Source organism: Diabrotica virgifera, chromosome 4 (assembly GCF_917563875.1).
Source record: "Diabrotica virgifera virgifera chromosome 4, PGI_DIABVI_V3a".
Classification (NCBI taxonomy): Eukaryota; Metazoa; Arthropoda; class Insecta; order Coleoptera; family Chrysomelidae; genus Diabrotica; species Diabrotica virgifera.
Window position 1 is genome coordinate 12,966,052 of NC_065446.1, and position 20,728 is coordinate 12,986,779.

At 32.0% G+C, this 20,728-nt stretch overlaps 1 protein-coding gene across 1 annotated transcript in view; it reads left to right on the top strand.

Moving 5' to 3' along the window:
- LOC114326282 (glucose dehydrogenase [FAD, quinone]) overlaps positions 1 to 18,115 on the top strand; it is a 103,104-nt gene extending 84,989 nt beyond the window's left edge. Inside the window, exons 6-7 of the mRNA XM_028274591.2 lie at positions 5,112 to 5,511; positions 17,483 to 18,115. Coding sequence (XP_028130392.2) covers positions 5,112 to 5,511; positions 17,483 to 17,960 — 878 coding nt within the window. The 3' untranslated portion in view covers positions 17,961 to 18,115. The remainder of the gene's footprint in view (positions 1 to 5,111; positions 5,512 to 17,482) is intronic.
- Positions 18,116 to 20,728: the final 2,613 nt, after the last annotated feature.

Sequence of the window (20,728 nt, forward strand, 5' to 3'; positions counted from 1 at the left end):
AGTGAGGTGTCATTAATTTTCTTTGATAGTATGTTATATCATTTTTAAATTTGAATAAAGTTCTATATATTTTGTTTTCCAGTGTCTTCGTTGGATCCTTCGTTAATTTGCTATAAGGTCCATTTGTAATTAGATCTGTAATTTTGTCCTCATATTGTATTTTATTCATTATTACAGTTGCATTGCCTTTATCCGCTGGTAGGATTGTTATGGAGTCATCATTTCTTAAAGTTTTTAAAGCTTCCATTTCCTCTTTGCTGATGTTCTGTTTAATTTGATTAGACTTTTCCAATTCAAGTTTACATAGTACCCTATATTGTTCTTTTTCATGAGTTGGTAGACACTGGGATATTTTCTCCACTGAGCTGATTATGTCTAATTTTGGAATATATGGATGAGTAACAGCATAGTTTATACCTTTTGACAATACCAAATTTTCCGTTGCATTTAAATGTCTATTTGATAGATTGACAACTGTCGCTAATATGTCATTATTTCTATTTAGGTTATCAAAAGTATGTAAACTATTTTGTTCTAAAAGATTATTAAATTTATTTAAATGTATATTTCTTTGTTTCTGATATGAATTTTCATAAATTATGTGTAAACTAATTAATAATAAAATGTGTAAAATTAATAATTATGTGTAAACTAATTATATAACTTTTTCCCTTGTGATTTACTATGAAGTCTCTAACGCGAGAATTTTACTGTCGTTGCATTTGGTTGTCTTTTTAAAGACAGATCACATGCTATAATTTTTTTGTGACGGATATTCTTGAGTTGGGGTTGATTTCATGTAATCAAATGAACTATCTTTCAGTAAGTCGTCCCAGGAACGCAACTCATAAATATTGGCAATATCATTTTAAAGTCTTCTACTTTAAAATGTATAATATATGTCTAAATTGCCAATATAAATGAGTCAGATTAAATAAATTATTAGAAGAATTTTTTTTGCTTAGCAACAACATTTTTGTTTATTTAGTAATATTTTGTATTTTGACAACTGAGTTACAACGTTTATTAAATGTAATTTCAATTAAATTATAGATTTTTACCGATATTTTCTCACCTCTACCTAGTTTCATCTCTTTTTATCTCACAACGTGTTATATTTCCCATATTTTGCGTTATTTTGCCGATTATGAGAGCATTTTTCATCACTGCATTTTACTGCCTAAGGAATTTCAAGTGACTCCAACACAATTAAAAGAGACTTCCTGTAAACTATAAAAGGAAAAATAACGTTTCTTTTGTACATTTTATACTGAGTTACAATGTTTATTAAATCATCGAGGTTCAGATAATAAGAAAAGGAGGTGCTCATTATTAAAGTAGAAAATATTTTAATTTAAGTGAAAACTGAAGTATGTTGTAAACTCCGAACCACAAGAATTTAATTACTTTAAAGAGATGCTGTTTCATGTTTTTATTCTAAATTTTCTTGCTTGCCGGCAAGTGTAGTTGATGGTAATATTAAAGTAATTAAAATTTCTAAATTCTATTGCTTTTGTTAATAATTATAACATATTATGTAGCTTTTAAGATGTAATTATTATTCGTATATAAAGTTGGCGAAAAATAATAGTAGGGGAGGTAAGTATGCTAAATTTGCAGTTACTCGAGCGTTACGGACACCTATTGGGTTATGCAGAGTGGGTCCTAATTGCTTGTTGCTTAAATTCAATATTCAACCTACCAAGTGGCAGATCAATATTCAACCTACCATCATTGAACATTGAAATTAAGCAAAAAGCAATGTTTATTTATCAAAAAACATTTTTTTCCGTTTTGTGACAGCAGTAGAATGTAGTTTGAATTAAATAAATTACATACATTCTTCTTTTTGTGTCAATTAATTTAATTTAAATTTTTTTTCTTCGACACCCTGTATAAATAATTATGTTAATATTTATATTTCTGAATAGAGAATTGATTATCTTTTCAAATGAGCTAGCACACAACCCCTATTCCCTATTAAAAAAAAAGAGATGGGGAAGTGGAAGGGAGGGGGTTGACAAATGACAGATGTATGTACCGTAAAAATGTGTCCCCCTTAGATTAAAAATCGACCTGTTTCGTCATTTCCTTAAAATCTAATAAATACTGCCAAATATCGAGGTGGATTGTTGTCTTTGGCCCACTCTGTATGTTGTAGAAAATGTTATGATTTGTTTCCCTTAGAATCAACAAACAAACATGATAGTTGTAACCCACAAAAAGAAAGATACAAATGGGAGGCTACTTAATAAAATAATCACGAAAAACTAACGGAATAGACATGATTCATCAATGAGATTCTTAAAGGAAATAGAAAAGAACAAATTGAAATAGAAATGGAAGACGGTGTAGCTTTTAAAATATTATAAGAAGACTTTAAATTGGCCATACAAAACACCAAATATAACAAAGCAGTAGGCACAGATCCCAGTAGAATATTAATTTAGCTCTTATAGCATTACTATATCGAGTCTAATCCAAGCTCTTATAAATTTCATTTCTGTTATTTGCAAGAAACGACGATTTTTGAGGGGTTTATGTTTAATCCTGTTGATCGAACAGCTCAGTGGGACTAGCGGCTGACCTCACTTCACTTCACCGTTATGAATGCGAGTTCAAGCCCCAGCCAGGTCAACGGAAAACCAAAAAAGGCTAACACGTCAGTATAAAATTCTAATATGAATCTGACGCTTAGACTGGAATATGCGGGCATCTGATCGGCCTACGAGGGAGCAGTACGGCAAGGGATAAGAGCTTGAGGCCCGGTGATACTCCCCATAGATCCCTACCGGAAAGGCGTTGACACTTAAATACCGGTATATGTATTATTTTTAATCCTGATATTAAAGACTTACTTGATCATTAGATGATCACTTTTGTTGTACTCAGTATACCTACTAGCTTTTAGAAATTCGTTAAAGTATTTCAATTCGTCGTATTTTCTTGTTCTGGTAAATTGACAGAGTGTGTTGTTTGACGTTTTTATAATATGTTTTTTTAGCCCGATCAAAGAACAATCTGACCACAAAAAAAAACAAAGAAAGGATGAACATTTGGGAATAGGTAGTTGAAATTGTCTATTATTATATAAGAAAAAGTTTAGAATTCTACATCCCCTCCATTTTAGAAAAATTGAGGGAAATACCCCCCTCTCTAAGGTGAAAAATATACATTCAAAATAAGACCGGAATTAGATAAAATGACTAATTCTAAACAACTTTTGTTTTATAGAGTTTTTTCACTAAGTCAATACTTTCCGAGTTATTTGCGAGTTAATATGTTCATGTTTAACAAAATAAATCGTGTTTTTGGACGGTTTTTCGGAGATAACTCAAAAGTAAGTATTTTAGCGAAAAAACTATTCTTAGCAAAAATATAACTTATAAAAAATTGAAAAAAAATGATATATACATGAGGTCTCTAGACCCAGAAGAAGCAGAGTTGCAGCTAATGAAAAGTAGGTTATTCTTCGTCACATTCCAAATCGAATATTTCAATGTGCAATAACCCAAAACCGGAGTACTTTTCGGGGAAAATTCATTTTAACTTTTTTAAAGTGTTTAGAAAAAGGTTTATTTTAATTTTTTTTTAAAAACTTGTAACACTAAAAGTAAGTGATTAGTATTACGCTCAAAATATTGTTGGTCCCTTTTATTTTTTGTTAAAAAAATCGCGAAAATCACCCCTAATTAGCCTCACAAATAAATTTTATTATTACCACTTCACAAGTTACTCTTTCTATGTAATATTTATACGATCTGTAGGATTCATCGGTTCAAAGTGCTTATTTTTGAAAAAAACTTTAGTTAAAATCGCCTGAACCAGTAACTAATCACGAGTTTAGGCAAATTTTGAACAGCCATAGCATAACCAATTTTTGTCTAACAAGAAAACAAAAAATCAGAAATATTCAGAAAAGCAAAACGTACATTTTATTACTCTTTTCGATTTTGGTATCACTAAAAATTTTTAAGTTTATTCCACAAACAATTCCATTTTTTTTTCATTCAAAATTAAAAAAAAAATGTTTTATTTTAAACCCAATTTTTTTTTAAACCTGAGCACTTTGAACCAATGGAACTTTTAGATAATATAAACAATACATAAGTAAAGTAACTTGTGAAGCGGTAACGATGAATTTTATTTGAGAAGCTAATTACTAGGTGATTTTCGCCATTTTTATACCAAAATATAAAAGGCACCACCAATATTTTAAGCGTAACTCACCTACGTTTAATGTTAGAAGTTTTTTTTAAAAACAGAAATGAACCTTTTTCTAAACATTTTAAAAAATTTGTAATGAATTTTCCCCGAAAAGTGCTCCGTTTTTTGGTTATTTCACATTGAAATATTCGATTTGGAATTTGAAGAAGAAGAACTTACTTTTCATTAGCTACAACTCTGCTTCTGCTGGGTCAACAGACCTCTTGCATACACCATTTTTTTTAGTTTTTTTATAATTATAAGCTATATTTTTGCTAAGAATATATTTTTCGCTAAAATACTTACTTTTTGAGTTATCTTCGAAAAACCGTCCAAAAACATGTTTTTTTTTTGTTTAAAATAAACATATTCACTCTCAAATAACTCGAAAAGTATTGACTTAGTAAAAAACTATATGTAGAACACAAGTTGCTTAGAATTGGTCATTTTATTCAATTCCGGACTTATTTTGAACGTATATTTTTTCACCCCCGAGTAAATATTTTTCACCACGTATTTTCCAATTTTTGTATTTTCCAAAATGGAGGGGATGTAGAATTGTAAACTTTTGCTTATATAATAATAGACAATATCACCTACCCATTCCCAAATTTTCATCCTTCCTTTATTTTTTTGGAGGTTCTCCTAAAATTTTCTGTTCCCTGATCGGGCTATTTCCAAATTTTATAACAATAGGGAAGAATAGCGATAGATTTAGTAATTCGGTTCAGGTACACCACCGGCGACTTTGAAGACTATAAACAGAAGAAACATGATATAATGTCAACCGATAGTGATTGCCCTTGAATCGAAATAAATCTAATCTATTTTTTTTTCTATTTTATTTTACCCATACTTGAGCACTTTCTCTTTTCTGTTTTGTCTTAAAACAATCTTGGTTACAGGTATGTCGCAGGTGACAGCACGAATAAACTCAAAATATGCAGATCCAAGTGGAGAAAACCCAGATCTTCAAATATTCTTTGCAGGATATTTAGCAAAGTGTGCTAAGACAGGCGAAGTTAGAGCACTCGAAGATCCAGAAAAACCGGACCATCCAAAAACTCTTACAATGTCTCCAGTTACTTTGCACCCCAAGAGTAGAGGGCACGTCACACTCAAATCCAAGAATCCACTTGATGCTCCACTGATGGTAGCAAATTATTTATCTGAGCCAGAAGATGTACAGGTATTAGTTGATGGAATACGAGTGATTCAGAAACTAATGAATACTACCGTTATGAAACAAAAATATTTACCAGAACTTATCAAGGAAGATTATGGAGAATGCAACAAAAAATATAAGTAAGTAGTCTGGGCTGATTATCGGAGAATATGCCATTTTTGGGAAAAGTTATTTACCAGCAATTTTATTGCTGGAATCGAATTATAAGATCCTATATATTAATAATATAGGTATGCAAAGTCCGCAGATAGTGTGCTACTTTTTTATAAACAAAATGGCGCCCGAAAATCGTGTGTTTTTCAATTTTTGCTCTATAACTCCAAAGATTTTAAATTTAGACGGAAAATACCCAAATAAAAATTCACCGCAATTAAATTCTGCATAGAGACGTGTTTTTTCCGATTTACTTCGACGAAAACTTTCCCCGGAAAAAGCAAGTTTTTCCAACAAAATCTTTAATTTTCAACTAAACTTTTAGATAAGTAGTTGTTAATCAATAATTAAATAACTTGGTAACGTAAAAGCCCTTTCCGTATGTATTATAATTCCAGAAGCCTATGGAAATTGAATGAACTGTTTAGCAACAACTGAAATGTAAACTAAAAATTTACGGTCGCTTTAATAACGACAATAACTATGCTGCATAAGAATAACTATAATTTTTTCATAAAAATATCCTATACCTATCTAACTTACTTTACAGAATTGAAATTGGACTATTTAAGCGGCCTCAGGAATATTTTAAAATTATAAACAATTTTTTGGCTTATAAACAAATAGAATATCTCGGGAAATATTAAACTAAATTAAATTATGAAAACGGTATCCGAAAGACAGCTGCAGGAGGCTTCTTTTAAAAGAAAAAATATTTAATTATGATGAGTGGTTCCTGCGATACAACCGGTCCAATTTGACCGAAATTTACAGCAAAGATATAAACAATAGGATCATAATTTTCAAACCATCACCTTTTCATTTTTGTCCTCTTTCTCCACACCAATTTTCATATCTTTTAAATCCTCATAACATATATTATTATAATAAAAACTATCGGTAATACGTGTGAAACTTGCCAAAAATAGCAAAATTCCAATCAAAAATTAGGTTGGAGAAAATGTAACCATCAAAGTTCAAAATCGGTATACGTTAAAAAGATGCATTTTCTCGGCTTCCCATGGAGCAATTTCCTTCATTCTTTTTTTGTTCCCAAGTAACTCGAGTAGAGCCGAACTAACGCATTATTAAATGTCAAACTTGCTTTTGTTTTGTTATAATAAATTAATTTATTTATTTTAACACAATATTTTAATTTTTTTAAATAAAAATTGTTTAAATAAGTATACAGCGTTCAAATGAGAATATTTATGTTTTTAACTTAAAAGGTACACTTGTAGTAAATTTATCTAAAAAAAAAGCCTACAACTGGAAAAAATATGTAATTTTCTGTTCTTATAAATAAATTAATCTATTATAACAAAAGAAAAGCAAGTTTGACATTTAATAATGCGTTATTTCGAAGGCTCTACTCGAGTTATTAGGGAACAAAAAAAGAATGAAGGAAATTTCTCCATGGGAAGACGAGAAAATGCATTTTGTTAACGTATACCGGTTTTGAACTTTGATTGTTACACTTTCTCCAACCTAATTTTTGATTGGAATTTTGCTATTTTTGGCAATTTTCACACGTATTATCGATAGTTTTTATTATAATAATGTATGTTATGAGGATTCTAAAGATATGAAAATTGGTGTGAAGAAAGAGGACAAAAATAAAAAGGTGATGGTTTAAAAATTTTGATCCTGTTGTTTACATATTATTTGCCGTAAATTCCGGTCAACTTTGACCGGTTGTATCTCAGGAACCACTCGTCATAATTAAACGTTTTTTCTTTAAAAAAAGCGCCCTCCTGCTGTCTTTCGAATACCGTTTTCACAATTTAATTTATTTTAATACTTTCCGAGATATTCTATTAGTTTATAAACCAGAAAATTGTTTATAAATTTAAAATATTCCTGAGGCCGCCTAAATAGTCCAATTTCAATTCTGTATAGTACATTAGATAGGTATAGTGTCTTTTTATGAAAAAATCATAGTTATTCTTATGCATCATAATTACTATCGGTATTATAGCGACCGTAAATTTTTAATTAACATTTTAATTGTTGCTATACTGTCCATTCAATTTCCATATACTTCTGGAACTATAATACATACGGAAAGTGCTTTTACATTGCCAAGTTATTTAATTATTGATTAACAACTACTTATCTAAAAGTTTAATTGAAAATTAAAGATTTTGTTGGAAAAACCCGCTTCTTCCGGGGAAAGTTTTCGTCGAAGTAAATTGGAAAAAACACGTCTCTATGCAAAATTTAATTGCGGTGAATTTTTATGTGGGTGTTTTTGGTCTAAAGTTAAAATCTTTGGAGTTATAGAACAAAAATTGAAAAAAACACGATTTTCGGGCGCCATTTTGTTTATAAAAAAAGTAGCACACTATCTGCGGACTTTACATATCTATATTATTAATACATACAATAATTAGACTCGATTCCAGCAATAAAATTGCTGGTAAATAACTTTTTCCACCTACCTCTACCGAAAGTATACTTTTCCGGACCTGATTGTAGGGAGCAAAGTTGTACTTTTCCTCCCTAGGGAGGAAAATATTTTTCCTCCCTAGGGAGGAAAAGTAAAAGTGACGTCATGGTATGTCATTCATGAAATATAACTTATTGACGCCCTGTATAATATCTTACATTTTTACGTAAGTATCTATACATTTTAACGTTTATTTATAAAACACTCTGTATTTTGCAGAATGGTAAAAAACAGTAAATTGTTATTTTGATTTAACAATGTTTACATTAATAATTTGACTTATATTTGACAGCTGACAGTTATATTCTACCTACTTGTTAGTTTTAGTTTTAATAAATTTTGTTGGTTAGTTACATAAATAAATTAAGTAAAAATGAAAAAATGACCTTGTTATTAGAGGAAGGTGGAAAAATCATATGTATAACATGGGAGTAAAGTGCCTTTTCCTCCCTTGAATGATTACTGCCCTCCGCTACGCGTCGGGCAGTAAACTTCATTCTCGGGAGGAAAAGTAGCACTTTCCTCCCTTGTTATACAAATAGCTATTCCTTGTATTTTGCTAATTAGCCCAGAGTAAAATAGATGTTATGTTCGGAGGAAGCGAAAATCTAACTGTCTGCAACTACTCTTTCATTATAAACTTTGAAAATATCTTATACAGTGATGAGCTGGCTACTAACCGGCAAATAACGCAAAAGATGGAAAACACATTAAGTTGTGAGATAAAAAGAGATGAACGATGAACATGGAGGAGGAGTAACTTATACATAGATTGACATTATATTGATTGTTTCCCACCTTTAGACGTATCGGACGAGTTTGAGAAATGCAACTGTCACAGTGAAAGTTTTAGTTGACATACTCCTCTGATACGTCTAAAGGTGGGAAACAATCAATATAATGTTAATTTATATGTTACTTTCGCTAAATTTAACAACTCTACTAGTTTTATTTCTTTTTATCTCACAACTTAATGTGTTTTCGATCTCTTGCGCTATTTTGCCGGTTATTAGCCAGCTCATCACTGTATATTAAGGGGGGTATGGTTTGAAATTGAGGCCATCCCTGGAAAAATGGCCCATATGCCAAATGGCGCTTTTGAGAAAAACGCAATTGAAAATTTATTTTGAAAACAAAGAATAAAACTTTGAACTTTATTAAAAGCTAAAATAAAAGTATTGTATTTAAACTAAAGTTACAATAAGATGTTTCAAAGATATACTATAGACACATTTTTATGTAAATATAATTTTTTTACATTAGCCTGTCACGGGCCCTTTTTCCACAGATCATTTGCGAAAGTATGAAAAAATTTTAGGAAAATCTTTATTTGGCAAATGACGTAAAAAATAAACATTAAAACAAGTTATTATTATACAAAGAAAGTTATACAGAAACTTCTTCTAGTATTAAGCATATCCATTGTTCATCTTCTTGGTACAAAAACGAAAATAGATCTCTCACGTCTTTTTCCTTCGTCGGCTTTATTCCAACCACTGGGACAGTTTAAAGAGCAATGTTTTTGTTTATGTTTCTTCCTTTCCAAATTGTGAATGGTATGTAAATTTCCATGTATGTTTGAGAACAAGCCAATGTTCCGTCTTTTTTGTATTTCATTTGTACATACTGTTGAATGCTGAAAACAAGTCCCTTTGTTTTTGGCTTATTTAAAAAAGTCCTTCCAAACTTTCAGTCCAATTTTTGAATAGCGTTCTGTCCATGAAAACATTAAAAGGAAATGGCTTTTTTCGACAATGCACTATTGCTTCCAAATATGGCTTTGCCGTCACTATGTATTCCTTCTTTTTTAAAGATGACTTTACCAGCCCTAAATGGCGATCGCACTGGTTAATGGAATGGCCACGAACCGGAAATATATGTCTAATATTGACGTTAAACTTGTTTGCTAGCCACATTTCAAATTTTACCATTGAAATGTTCTTATTTTGTCCTCCGCATGCATCCGACAAAAATACGATTTCAGTGACATCGCCATTAATTTTTTTGCACAAGCAGTCATAGACGAATGAAATAACAGAATCGGCGCCTTTTTTTCTTGTCCTTCCATAAATGTATACATAAAAGACGACCCATCATTGTGAATATGTATATTAAAGAGATAACACCAAAGTGGACGTTTATAAAACTGCACTGTTACATTGAGTTTCGGAACTGGTAGATTTTGTCCATAGTCAAATTCAATAACAAGGCAACTAATGTTAGTTTTACTTCTTTCTATCAGATTTCTTCTCATTGCTATGTGTCGCTTTATTTTCACATTGTGAAGGCAATAGGAAATTGCACAGGCATCATTAGGATTAATAGATAGTTTTTGTTTACATTCTGTGCAGAAATCACATACGTCTATTTTGGGATTGTTGAAACTGTATGAACGCAGTGACTTAAAATACTGAAAGTATGTCTTGTATTTCATCTTTAGATTTGTGCATGTCTTTTCTTTAGAGTATTGTACAAAAAGCTTATACAGCTTTTAATATTTAATACGGCATTCTCAAGATATTTTACTTCGGATTTGTGTTGGGAATAATGAATTTTCTTAAACGGAATAGTTTCCAAATGCTCATTAAGCAAGTAATGAATGTTGGGAGCCAATTTGTGGGGTCTGTTGGCATCTGTCTCTCGCTTTTCTGTAAATGAATCCCCCTCAATTACCTTCTTTTGTACTACGCGAATGCGCTTCACAGATACTTGACAAAGTTTTTGGATCATGGTCCGACATGTTTTTATTCTGTCACCCTTTTGAGACACGAAATATTCCCATGTATACGCTTGTAAAACTTTTGGATTATTCTTGAGCCGTTTACGGTCCACATTAAGTTTTTTTATACACTGATCCAACAAAGAGTCCTGTTGAGGCTTTGCTTGTAAATAAAGGTGTTGAAATAAATGTTTTTGATCATCGACACTTAAACGGGTAAAACATTTGTCCAGGCAGCATTTTATGATTAACTGAAATGACTTAGCTGCAACATCGCGGCCGGGCGAGGTGACGTATATTTTACCTGATTGCCTTTTAACTTTTCTTTTTTCTCCCGTCACATTAATCTTCTTACATCTTGTCAGTATTTGTCTAACTACCTCTTCGTCAGAATCCATTTTTAAAGCTCAATAAACACACTTACGTTAATGACAAGCAAACGAACAACGGACGCGAACACAACTTTGTTAAAATGGTAGTTAAATGTTTTGTTTATCGAACGACACAGGTTTGAGACATTGTTGCCAAACCTGGCCGAAATGAACTTTACATCATGGCGGATCGATTTAAACGATCTGCGGAAAAACGGCCCATAGGCTTATGGGCCCTTTTTCCGGGGATGGCCTCAACTTTAAATTTCTTTTGTGATAACTTCAAGAATACTCTCTGAAAATTTCAGATTGATCGGAGTAAAATTACCGGTGATTACTCTGTGATTCAAAAGTATATTTCGGTGTGCATTAATTTACGATATAACAGACAAACAAGAAGACGAAGACGAAGTTGTCAAAACTTTAAACACGTTTTCCTTCAAATATACTTGACCGATCCATCTAAAATTTTGCATAGATTTCTTTTAGATATTTCTTGTAGTGACGCTCTCGAGAGATATTTGTTTTTATGTTTACTTTAGGTTTTACAATAATAAATATTTGATTTTCACACTTTCGTTACAAAGAATTTCGTTGTTTTTTTTTTATTTCCGTGGGATGCTAAGGACTCAAAAACCATTAAAAATAAAAAAAAAATCGGCAGATTTACCTCGGGAACCTCATCAGCTAATAACATTGTGGATGATAACTGTCTACACAGCACAGTAATAATAATAGCGTAAAAATGGAAACTTTTATTAATAAAAATTGTTGTACAAATTGTGTAATACAAATCCTATACCAACCTGTTTTGCAATAGTTGTTTCTTGGTTTTATACACTGTTTGAAATGCAGTTTCAATAATTTGAAAAGAATACTTACTTCAATTATCAATATTTTTATGGGACAAAACGTTCTTTTTAAATTATTTTGTATGATATTGAGGAAATACTCGATTTTGTGTAGGCGAATTTCGGTATTTTTTCATTTTTATTTTTACTAAAATGTAACTTCCTTCGAATTTGTAGAAAGTGATCTCGAGAGATTGGTCGGAGACACAAAGGGATACCGGCTATATTATATAAAGTTCAGTAGTCCCGTTCAACGGAATTTCCAATGTGAGACTAAAACGTTTCAGGGGTATAAATTTTGAAAATTCTTGATTGATGTTTCTAATCAACATTTTGTTGTTAATCAAAGATGTTCGTTTTTGTGACAATATTAAATTAGGTATACAGCTTCAGCGAAACAAAAACGGAACATATAAATTACATGTAGTTCAGCTCAACTCCGGTCCAGATAGTTGGCCAACATAAGATTTTCAATTTTTATATTAGGGTCATTCCATTTCAAATGACTCAATTTTGGAGCAAAAAAATTGGACCTCCGATTTGTCTGAAAATTGGTATATAGCTTCTGCGGGACGTACAAATAAGATATTTAAGGTCAAAAAATATTCTTCTTCTTTTTTTTCTCAAAATGTTATTTTATGCGATTTTACGGTGTTTATTTATAAAAATTTGCATTTTCTATCGTAAAGTATCAATGAAAAACATAATATTTTAATAAAAAGGATTCAAAAATGTCATTATATGGCATTATAACAAGTTACTCTGATTCAAAACAAGCTTTTGATCAAATTTTATAGTGTATAAAACGTTAAAATACCGTTTTTTACATTTTTCTCTATTCCCAAAATACATCACAATCGATTTGGCTGAAAATTTGCCCACAGATAGACAAAACATAGGACTTTAAGTGGTGAGAAGGATTTGAATTATATTACAATACCAAAAAAGTTACATGCAATATTATAGTCAAAAATATAGGCGTCTACTCTAAGTAAAATTAACTCGAAAATATCGACCTCACGAAAAAATTGTTAAAAAGAAATTGTAATAATTGTAAATACGATTTATTTGGAACAATTTCAGTTCCTACCATTTTTGTCGAAAAGTTAAAAATGGCGGAGATATTGAGCCAAACAGGTTCTCCTTTAAAATCAAGTTGGCGGCTAACGTAACGGAGGAATTCATTCGTGATTTTAAATTTAGGCTACTATTGACTTCCTTAAAGATCAGAAAAATAAAATTTTGGGCAGCTCGGCATTCAAGGTCAAATGCTATCCCGACTGGACTAATATATACTTTTGAGTCTGATATTACTGCATGTAACTTTTTTCGTATTGTAATATTTATAATTCAAATCCTTCTAACCACTTAAAGTTCTATCTTTTGGATATCTGTGGGCAAATTTTCAGCCAAATCGATGATGATGTATTTTGGGAATGGAGGAAAATGTAAAAAACGGTATTTTAACGTTTTTTACACTATAAAATTTGATCAAAAACTTGTTTTGATTCAAAATAACTTGTTATAATGCCATATAATGACATTTTTGAGTCCTTTCTATTAAAATATTTTTCCGCAAATCGCCAGGAAATTTTGACATTCCTGTCAAAATTTCTTGAAGAAAAAGTCAGGACTTCCTTACTTTAAGGAAATGTCATTTCCTTACTGTAAGGAAATGATATTTCCGTACAGTTGTTAGTGTAATGATATTAGTAAAATGATATTTCCATAGTAACCCAAGTAATTTTATTAGGAATTTCAAAGCACCATTTATTTGGGAATAAAATTATCGCGTTTTTTTTTAAATCAATCAATATCTGTCGAATTTTAAACGATTTGCGGAAAAATAGTATGTTTACCTCGTAGGAAAAGCCACATTCCTGGACTCTGTGTTGCTAAGTCTCGGCTTGCGCCTCGACTTAGCAATCTTCACAGTCGTCCAGGAATGTTAAGCTTTTCCTACCCGGTAAACAATGTACTAATGTTTTTCATTGATACTTTACGACAGAAAACGCAAATTTGTTTAAATAAACACCAAATCACTGTAAAATCGCATAAAATCACATTTTGAGAAAAAAAGAGAAGAAGATTTTTTGACCTTAAATATCTTATTTTTACGTCCCGCAGAAGCTATATACCAATTTTCAGACAAATCGGAAATCCAAAATTTTTTGCCTGAGTGATTTGACATGGAATGTACCATTATTATAAAAATCAAATACTCTAGGGAACTGCTGGGTTCTGAACTATTTCCACGCAACTAGGTTGTACACCTGCCAATGAAGGACTGATGTTACAATGTTGCCAGAATTATCGTTTTGTATTGAAAATTATCTTATAATTTCTTCAACTAAAAATGCGAATTATTTAGCGAATCATCAACGCGGACAAACGGGCAGACACTCATGAACCCGGGAAAATATAATATGTACATGTTCTTGTCTTGCTAAGGCGCGTCGAATAGTATATAGCTTGTACTATTCCTGGCGACTTTAAAATAGTATTTCCGGTTGCATTTTTAAAACCGAAAGTCCTAGGAAATTTCACACCTTTAGTGCCATACTTGGGTGGTAAGCTTTCTTTCGATACATCATTTTCACGGTGACAAAATTGGTAAAATACCTATCCGTCTTGTCTTGTCAATGGTAAAATAGCTATCCGTCATTTTCTGTTCTAATAAATTATTGCTACTTTCAAAACACATTTCAATATAATATCATTAATTTATTTAACAATATACGTATTATTTCTATTCTTCTCATACTCTTGTTGTAGATCTGTCGAACTGTTAATTCCGACGTTGAAATATTTCTTGAGAAATAGACTGCTAGCTATCTCTTCACCTTTTTGGTGTTCTCCCCGGTGGACGCTTGCCTGCTGGTTTTCTTTCTAGCGCAATTCTTGGTATCTGTTGTGCTCCTCCATCCTTTTTACATGACTAAACCATTCTCTTCGTCTTTGCCTTCCCCATCTGACTACATCTTGCACGCCACATTGTTCCCTGATGATGTTGTTTCGTATTCTATCTCTTCTTGTCTTCCTTGCTATTGCTCTTGGCTCTTAGTGTATTCCTTTCGTCTGCTCGTAGGTAGTATGCTTTTGGTTTTATTGGTTTGTTCTCTTGATTCAATACTATGTGTCATAACAGGTCTAATGTAAGCTTTATAAATACTAACTTTGCTGTCCAGACCACATCTCTTAAACATCCGGACATGATTGTGGCCTTATTTATTTGTCTTATATAGGGTGTCCCAAAAGTAGGGGAACGGTCGAATATTTCGCGAACTAAACATCGGATCGAAAAGCTGAAAAATGCGTGTTCAATCATTTTTAAAAATCTATCCAATGACACCAAACACCAATCCCCACTACACCCCCAGACCCCCAGAAAGTGGGGGGGGGGGTAACTTTAAAATCTCAAATGGAAACCCCAGTTTTTCTTGCAAATTTGGATTCGTTACGTAAAAGTAGGTAACTTTTATTTAAGACATTTTTTCGAACTGTGAGTAGATGGCGCTATAATTGGGAAAAACGATTTATCCTGATACCATAGGTAAATTATAGAAACGGTCTAATATCTCACGAAATACACTTCCAAATGAGAAACCAAAAAACAGATTTTTAATCTTTTTCGAAAACATATCGAACAACATCAAACATGACCCTCCAACCCACACCCTGGAGGTGGGGTGTGGGGTAAATTTAAAATCTTAAATAGCAACCTCCACTTTTTATTGCAGATTCGGATTCGCCATAAAAAATTAAGCAACATTTATTCGGAACATTTTTTAAAATTTCTGATAGATGGCGCTAATAAATGGTATTTTTCCAATTAAAGCGCCATCTATTAACAATTCCAAAAAATATTTCGAATAAATGTTGCTTAATTTTTCGTTACGGATCCGAATCTGTAATAAAAAGTGGGGGTTGCTATTTAAGATTTTAAAGCTACCCCCCATCCCACCCACAGGGGGTGGGTTGGAGGGTCACGTTTGATGTTATTCGAAAGGTTTTCAAAAAAGATTAAAAATCTGTTTATTAGTTCCTCATTTGGAAGTGTATTTCGTGAGATATTAGACCGTTTCTATAATTTACCTATGGTATCAGGATAAATTGTTTTTCCCAATTATAGCGCCATCTATCCACAGCTCGAAAAATGTCTTGAATAAAAGTTGCTTACTTTTACGTAACGAATTAAAATCTGCAAGAAAAACTGGGGTTTCCATTTAAGATTTTAAAGTTACCCCCACCCCACTTCCAAGGGGTGTAGCGGGGGTTGGTGTTTGGTGTCATTGGATAGATTTTTGAAAATGATTGAACACAAATTTTCCAGTTTTTCGATCAGATGTTTAGTTCAGGAAATACTCGACTGTTCCACTACTTTTGGGAGACCTTGTATATTGTGTTATACCGGGTGTCCACTTATATTTTCCCCCATTTTAATTGTCTATAACTTCTAAACGGTTCAAGATAGAAATATGAGGTTTTCGCTGAAATGTTTTATTTTAGTAAAAGTTTTGTCTGAATTGATTTAATTTTTTATATCACTTTCAAATACGAAAAAAAAATGGCGGATTTTTTAAGAAAACGTTGTTGACTTTTTTTTAATAGAACATCCAGTGTATTTTTCTTGTAAATTGAAAGGAATCTCATTCGCCTATCCAGCGATATAAAGTTTTTTAAAATCGGTTGCCAAATCACTGAGTAATTAATTTTTAAAATGAGAGGTGCAAGGTGGATATCAAATACCTAAATAACATATTATAAGAAAATCGATATTATGTTATGTGATTTCCACATTGCATCTCTCATTTTAAAAATTAATTGCTCAGCCATTTGATAACCGACTTTAAAAATTTTTATATCGCTATATAGGTAAATGACCATTTTTTCAAGTTACGAAAAAATATACTGGGTGTTTTAATAAAAAAGTCAACAACGTTTTTTTTCAAAATTCCGCTATTTTGTATTTAAAAGCGATATAAAAAATGGTCATTTACCTAAAAACTTGAAAAAACGTTTATTTACCTATCCAGCGGTATAAAATTTTTTAAAATCGGTTGTCAAATGACTGAGCAATTCATTTTTAAAATGAGAGATGCAATGTGGAAATCACATAACATAATATCAATTTGCTTAGTTACGTTATTTAGGTATGCGATATCCATGTTGCACCTCTCTTTTTAAAAATTAATTACTCAGTGATTTGACAACCGATTTTGAAAAACTTTACATCGCTGGATAGGTGAGTGCCCTTTCTTTCAATTTGCAAAAATATAATGGGTGTTCCATTAAAAAAAGTCAACAACGTTTTTTTCAAAAATCCGCCATTTTTTTTCTTATTTGAAAGCGATATAAAAAATTCAATCAATTCAGACCAAACTTTTATTAAAATAAAACATTTCAGCGAAAACCGAATATTTGTATCTTGAGCCGTTTAGAAGTTATAGTCAGTTAAAATGGGGGAAAATATAAGTGGACACTGGGTATTGTACTATATTATTTAACTTTATTAGTTATCTGAATTTATTTCCGTTCTTCTTTCAGATATGACTCTGATGACTTTTGGCAATGTGCAATAAGGTACTACACCGGTCCAGAAAACCATCAGGCATGTTCGCTTAAAATGGGACCACTCTCAGATCCCATGGCGGTTGTTGATAATAGACTTATGGTTCATGGTATCGATGGTATAAGAGTTATGGACGCTTCTGCGATGCCAATTTTGGTATCTGGTAATACTCATGCCACGATAGTTATGATGGCAGAAAGAGGCGTCGACTTCATTAAAGACAGGTGGAAGCCACAACAGATTGGTAATAGATTTGGCAATAACTTTCCCATAAGTGGTAATAATTATCCTGTCCAAAACCAAAATCCTCCAGACAATAACGGCATTAACCACGTAGATATTGGAGATAGATTTTGGGATAATCATCCATCATGGAATCCAAACAGCGGAGGGGTAAAAGGACACAGCCTTCACCATTACCATGGTGTAAAAAATGGTGTGAAAAGTAGATAAGTAGAAAAGTATATTTATATTTTTATATTGTAAAGAATAAAATATTATATTTATTTGTCGTAGTTTATTGGTATGTAATATTTATCAAATGTTTTTCATTGGATCTATTACAATTGGGCAATATTGTATTGTATGAATAAAGTAATTGAAAAATATGTCCACCGATTTTCTGTATTATTTTATTTTATATTACTTGGTCAAGTATTTTATTTTTCAGTTATTTACATAAATCTTTCTTCATTTCGTGGAAAATAACATTCAGTTGTCATAATACCATAACCTTTTATATTATGTTTCACAACAAACCCGATCAATATAATTAGTATATTGTGCAACAAGTGCAGAAAGGTACTAATTTCTCACGAGTTTGAAAAGTTGCGGTACGAGCGCAAGCGACAGCCGCATTTCAAACGAGTGAGAAATTACCTTTCTGCACCTGTGACACACTATAATTTTTCTACTACCACAGTTTTTATCCTTGGATATCCGATACAAATTTGTAAAAATATTCATTTATTCCATATCGTTCAAACCAATAAAATAATGAATTACGTCTCTAGTCGCGCCTAGGCTGACAGACCCCACTAACTCATTTCACGAGGGCTAGTCATCTGATTTAGTTATTATTATTTACCGATGTTGGTACTAATGTGCTAAGAAGGTACTTAGACGAAGCAACGAAGCACTAAAAAGCCCAAAACCTAGGAATTTTGTACAGTAGGATGAATCGTCCTGCAACTTTTTGCATTCGACTCGAGAGAGTGTCAGGCAATTTTGTGAACTAAATTGATCTCCGGCAAAAACTTTTGTGCATAAGAAAATGCATTTCCAAAGTGCATCTCGAAGAAATGGAAAATGAAAAATTTAGAACTTAGGAAATATTGATGGAAATTAGTTCAATTTTTATACTTGGGGGTTTTGGAGGTCACTGAACACGAATTTATTTTACGTAATTTTACGCTTATTTTTACGTAAGCAATCCAAATCTGCAATAATAAATGACAAATGGAGGTTTCCATTTTTAAGATTTTAAGGTTACCCCCACCCCGCCTCCAGGGAATGGAGTGGGGGGTCGTGTTTAGTATCATTCGATAGATTTTTAAAAAATATTAAACACGTATTTTTCAGTTTTTAGATCCAATCTTCATTTCGAGAATTATTCGGTCGTCCCAAGCGACGAGTTCCACTCTGGCACCAGGTACCTAGGAGACCATCGCCGTCATAAAATTCATGCTCAGTGACCTCCAAAACCCCTTATGTATAAAAATTGAACTCCGTCAATATTTCTTGAGTACTAAATTTTTAATTTTCCATCTCTTCCAGATGCACTGTGAAAATGCATTTTCTCATGCACAAAAATTTTTGCCAGAGATCAATTTAGTTTACAAAATTGCCTCACACATTCTCGAATCTAATGCAAAAAGTAGCATGACGATTCATCTTATTGTACAAAATTCCTAGGTTTTATGCTTCGTTGCTTCGCCTAACTATAAACAGTAGTGCTGTAATTTAGCCAATGTTTGAATTATACAAAATTTCCCAAAGCAGGGTATGTCAGACTAGGCGCCACTGGTGCAGAGTTAAGGTACTAGTACACCTTAGAAGACCAAAAATAAGCATTTTTTCAAGATTTCTTTTCTCAGAACCCTTATTAAAAATTAACAAAATACTTTTTACATATTAATATCTAACTCTAAGCCAAGCCGCACACCAAAGAAACATGAAACGAAAAACATGAAACATGAAACGAAAAACATGTTTCATGAAACTAAAACACTGCTAAACAAATCTCAAAGTCCGCCTACCAATGAAACGAGTGTGATTCATGCTCATGACACATTTTTATTTTCGGAGAGTTTCATAAATGGCCGGACGTATATTTGTTTAGCAGTGGTTTATTTCCATGAAACGTAATTTACGTTTCATGTTTCTATGATGTGCGGTCGGGCTTAGAGAATACAAAAACTATATCTTTTTTCATTTATGCACGTACACTAATATTGTAGAGGGCGCCAAAGTCGAGGCCTCCAAAAAAACTAGTTCTGATGGCGGACAGTTAATCTCAGGATTGGATTCTCTGAAACAAAAAAATCGTACGGCATTTGAAAAAGGAAGGTCTCTTACGTGACAATTTACCACCGTTAGTGAAAAAATCCGCAAAAAAAAGATTTTAGGGAAATTTGTAAAAATTTTGTGAAAAATCGCCCGTTTTTCTAAGTTTTTCATGGTTAAAAAATATTTATTTTTTATTTTTTGGTCAAATTGTGGTAAATTGTCACGTAAGAAACCTTCCTTTTTCAAATGCAGTACGATTTTTTTGTTTCAGATATCCCAATCCTGAGATTAACTGTCCGCCATCATTTTTCGAGGCATCGATTTTGCGCCCTCTACAATATTAATGCATTTGCATAAATAAAAAAAGATATATTTTTTGTACTCTTTAAGAGTTATATATTAATATGTACAAAGTTTTATGTCCATTTTTAATCAAGGTTCTGAGAAAAACTTCTTGAAAAAAATGATTATTTTTGGTCTTCTAAAGTGTACTAAAAGAAAATCAAATTTTCAATATTTTCCTGTGCACTAGACATTTTTATTTCCCATCTGATTTACGGATGTAATATTTCCAGTCCTCTTCCTCTTAATAATTCGAGTTATTCATAAAAGTACATAAAACCTTTTTTCGCAAAAATCCCAACATCTTTCCAATTAAGTAAAACACTCCAGCAGTCACGTTCGAGCCTAATTTAGGCTCCCTTTACCGCAAA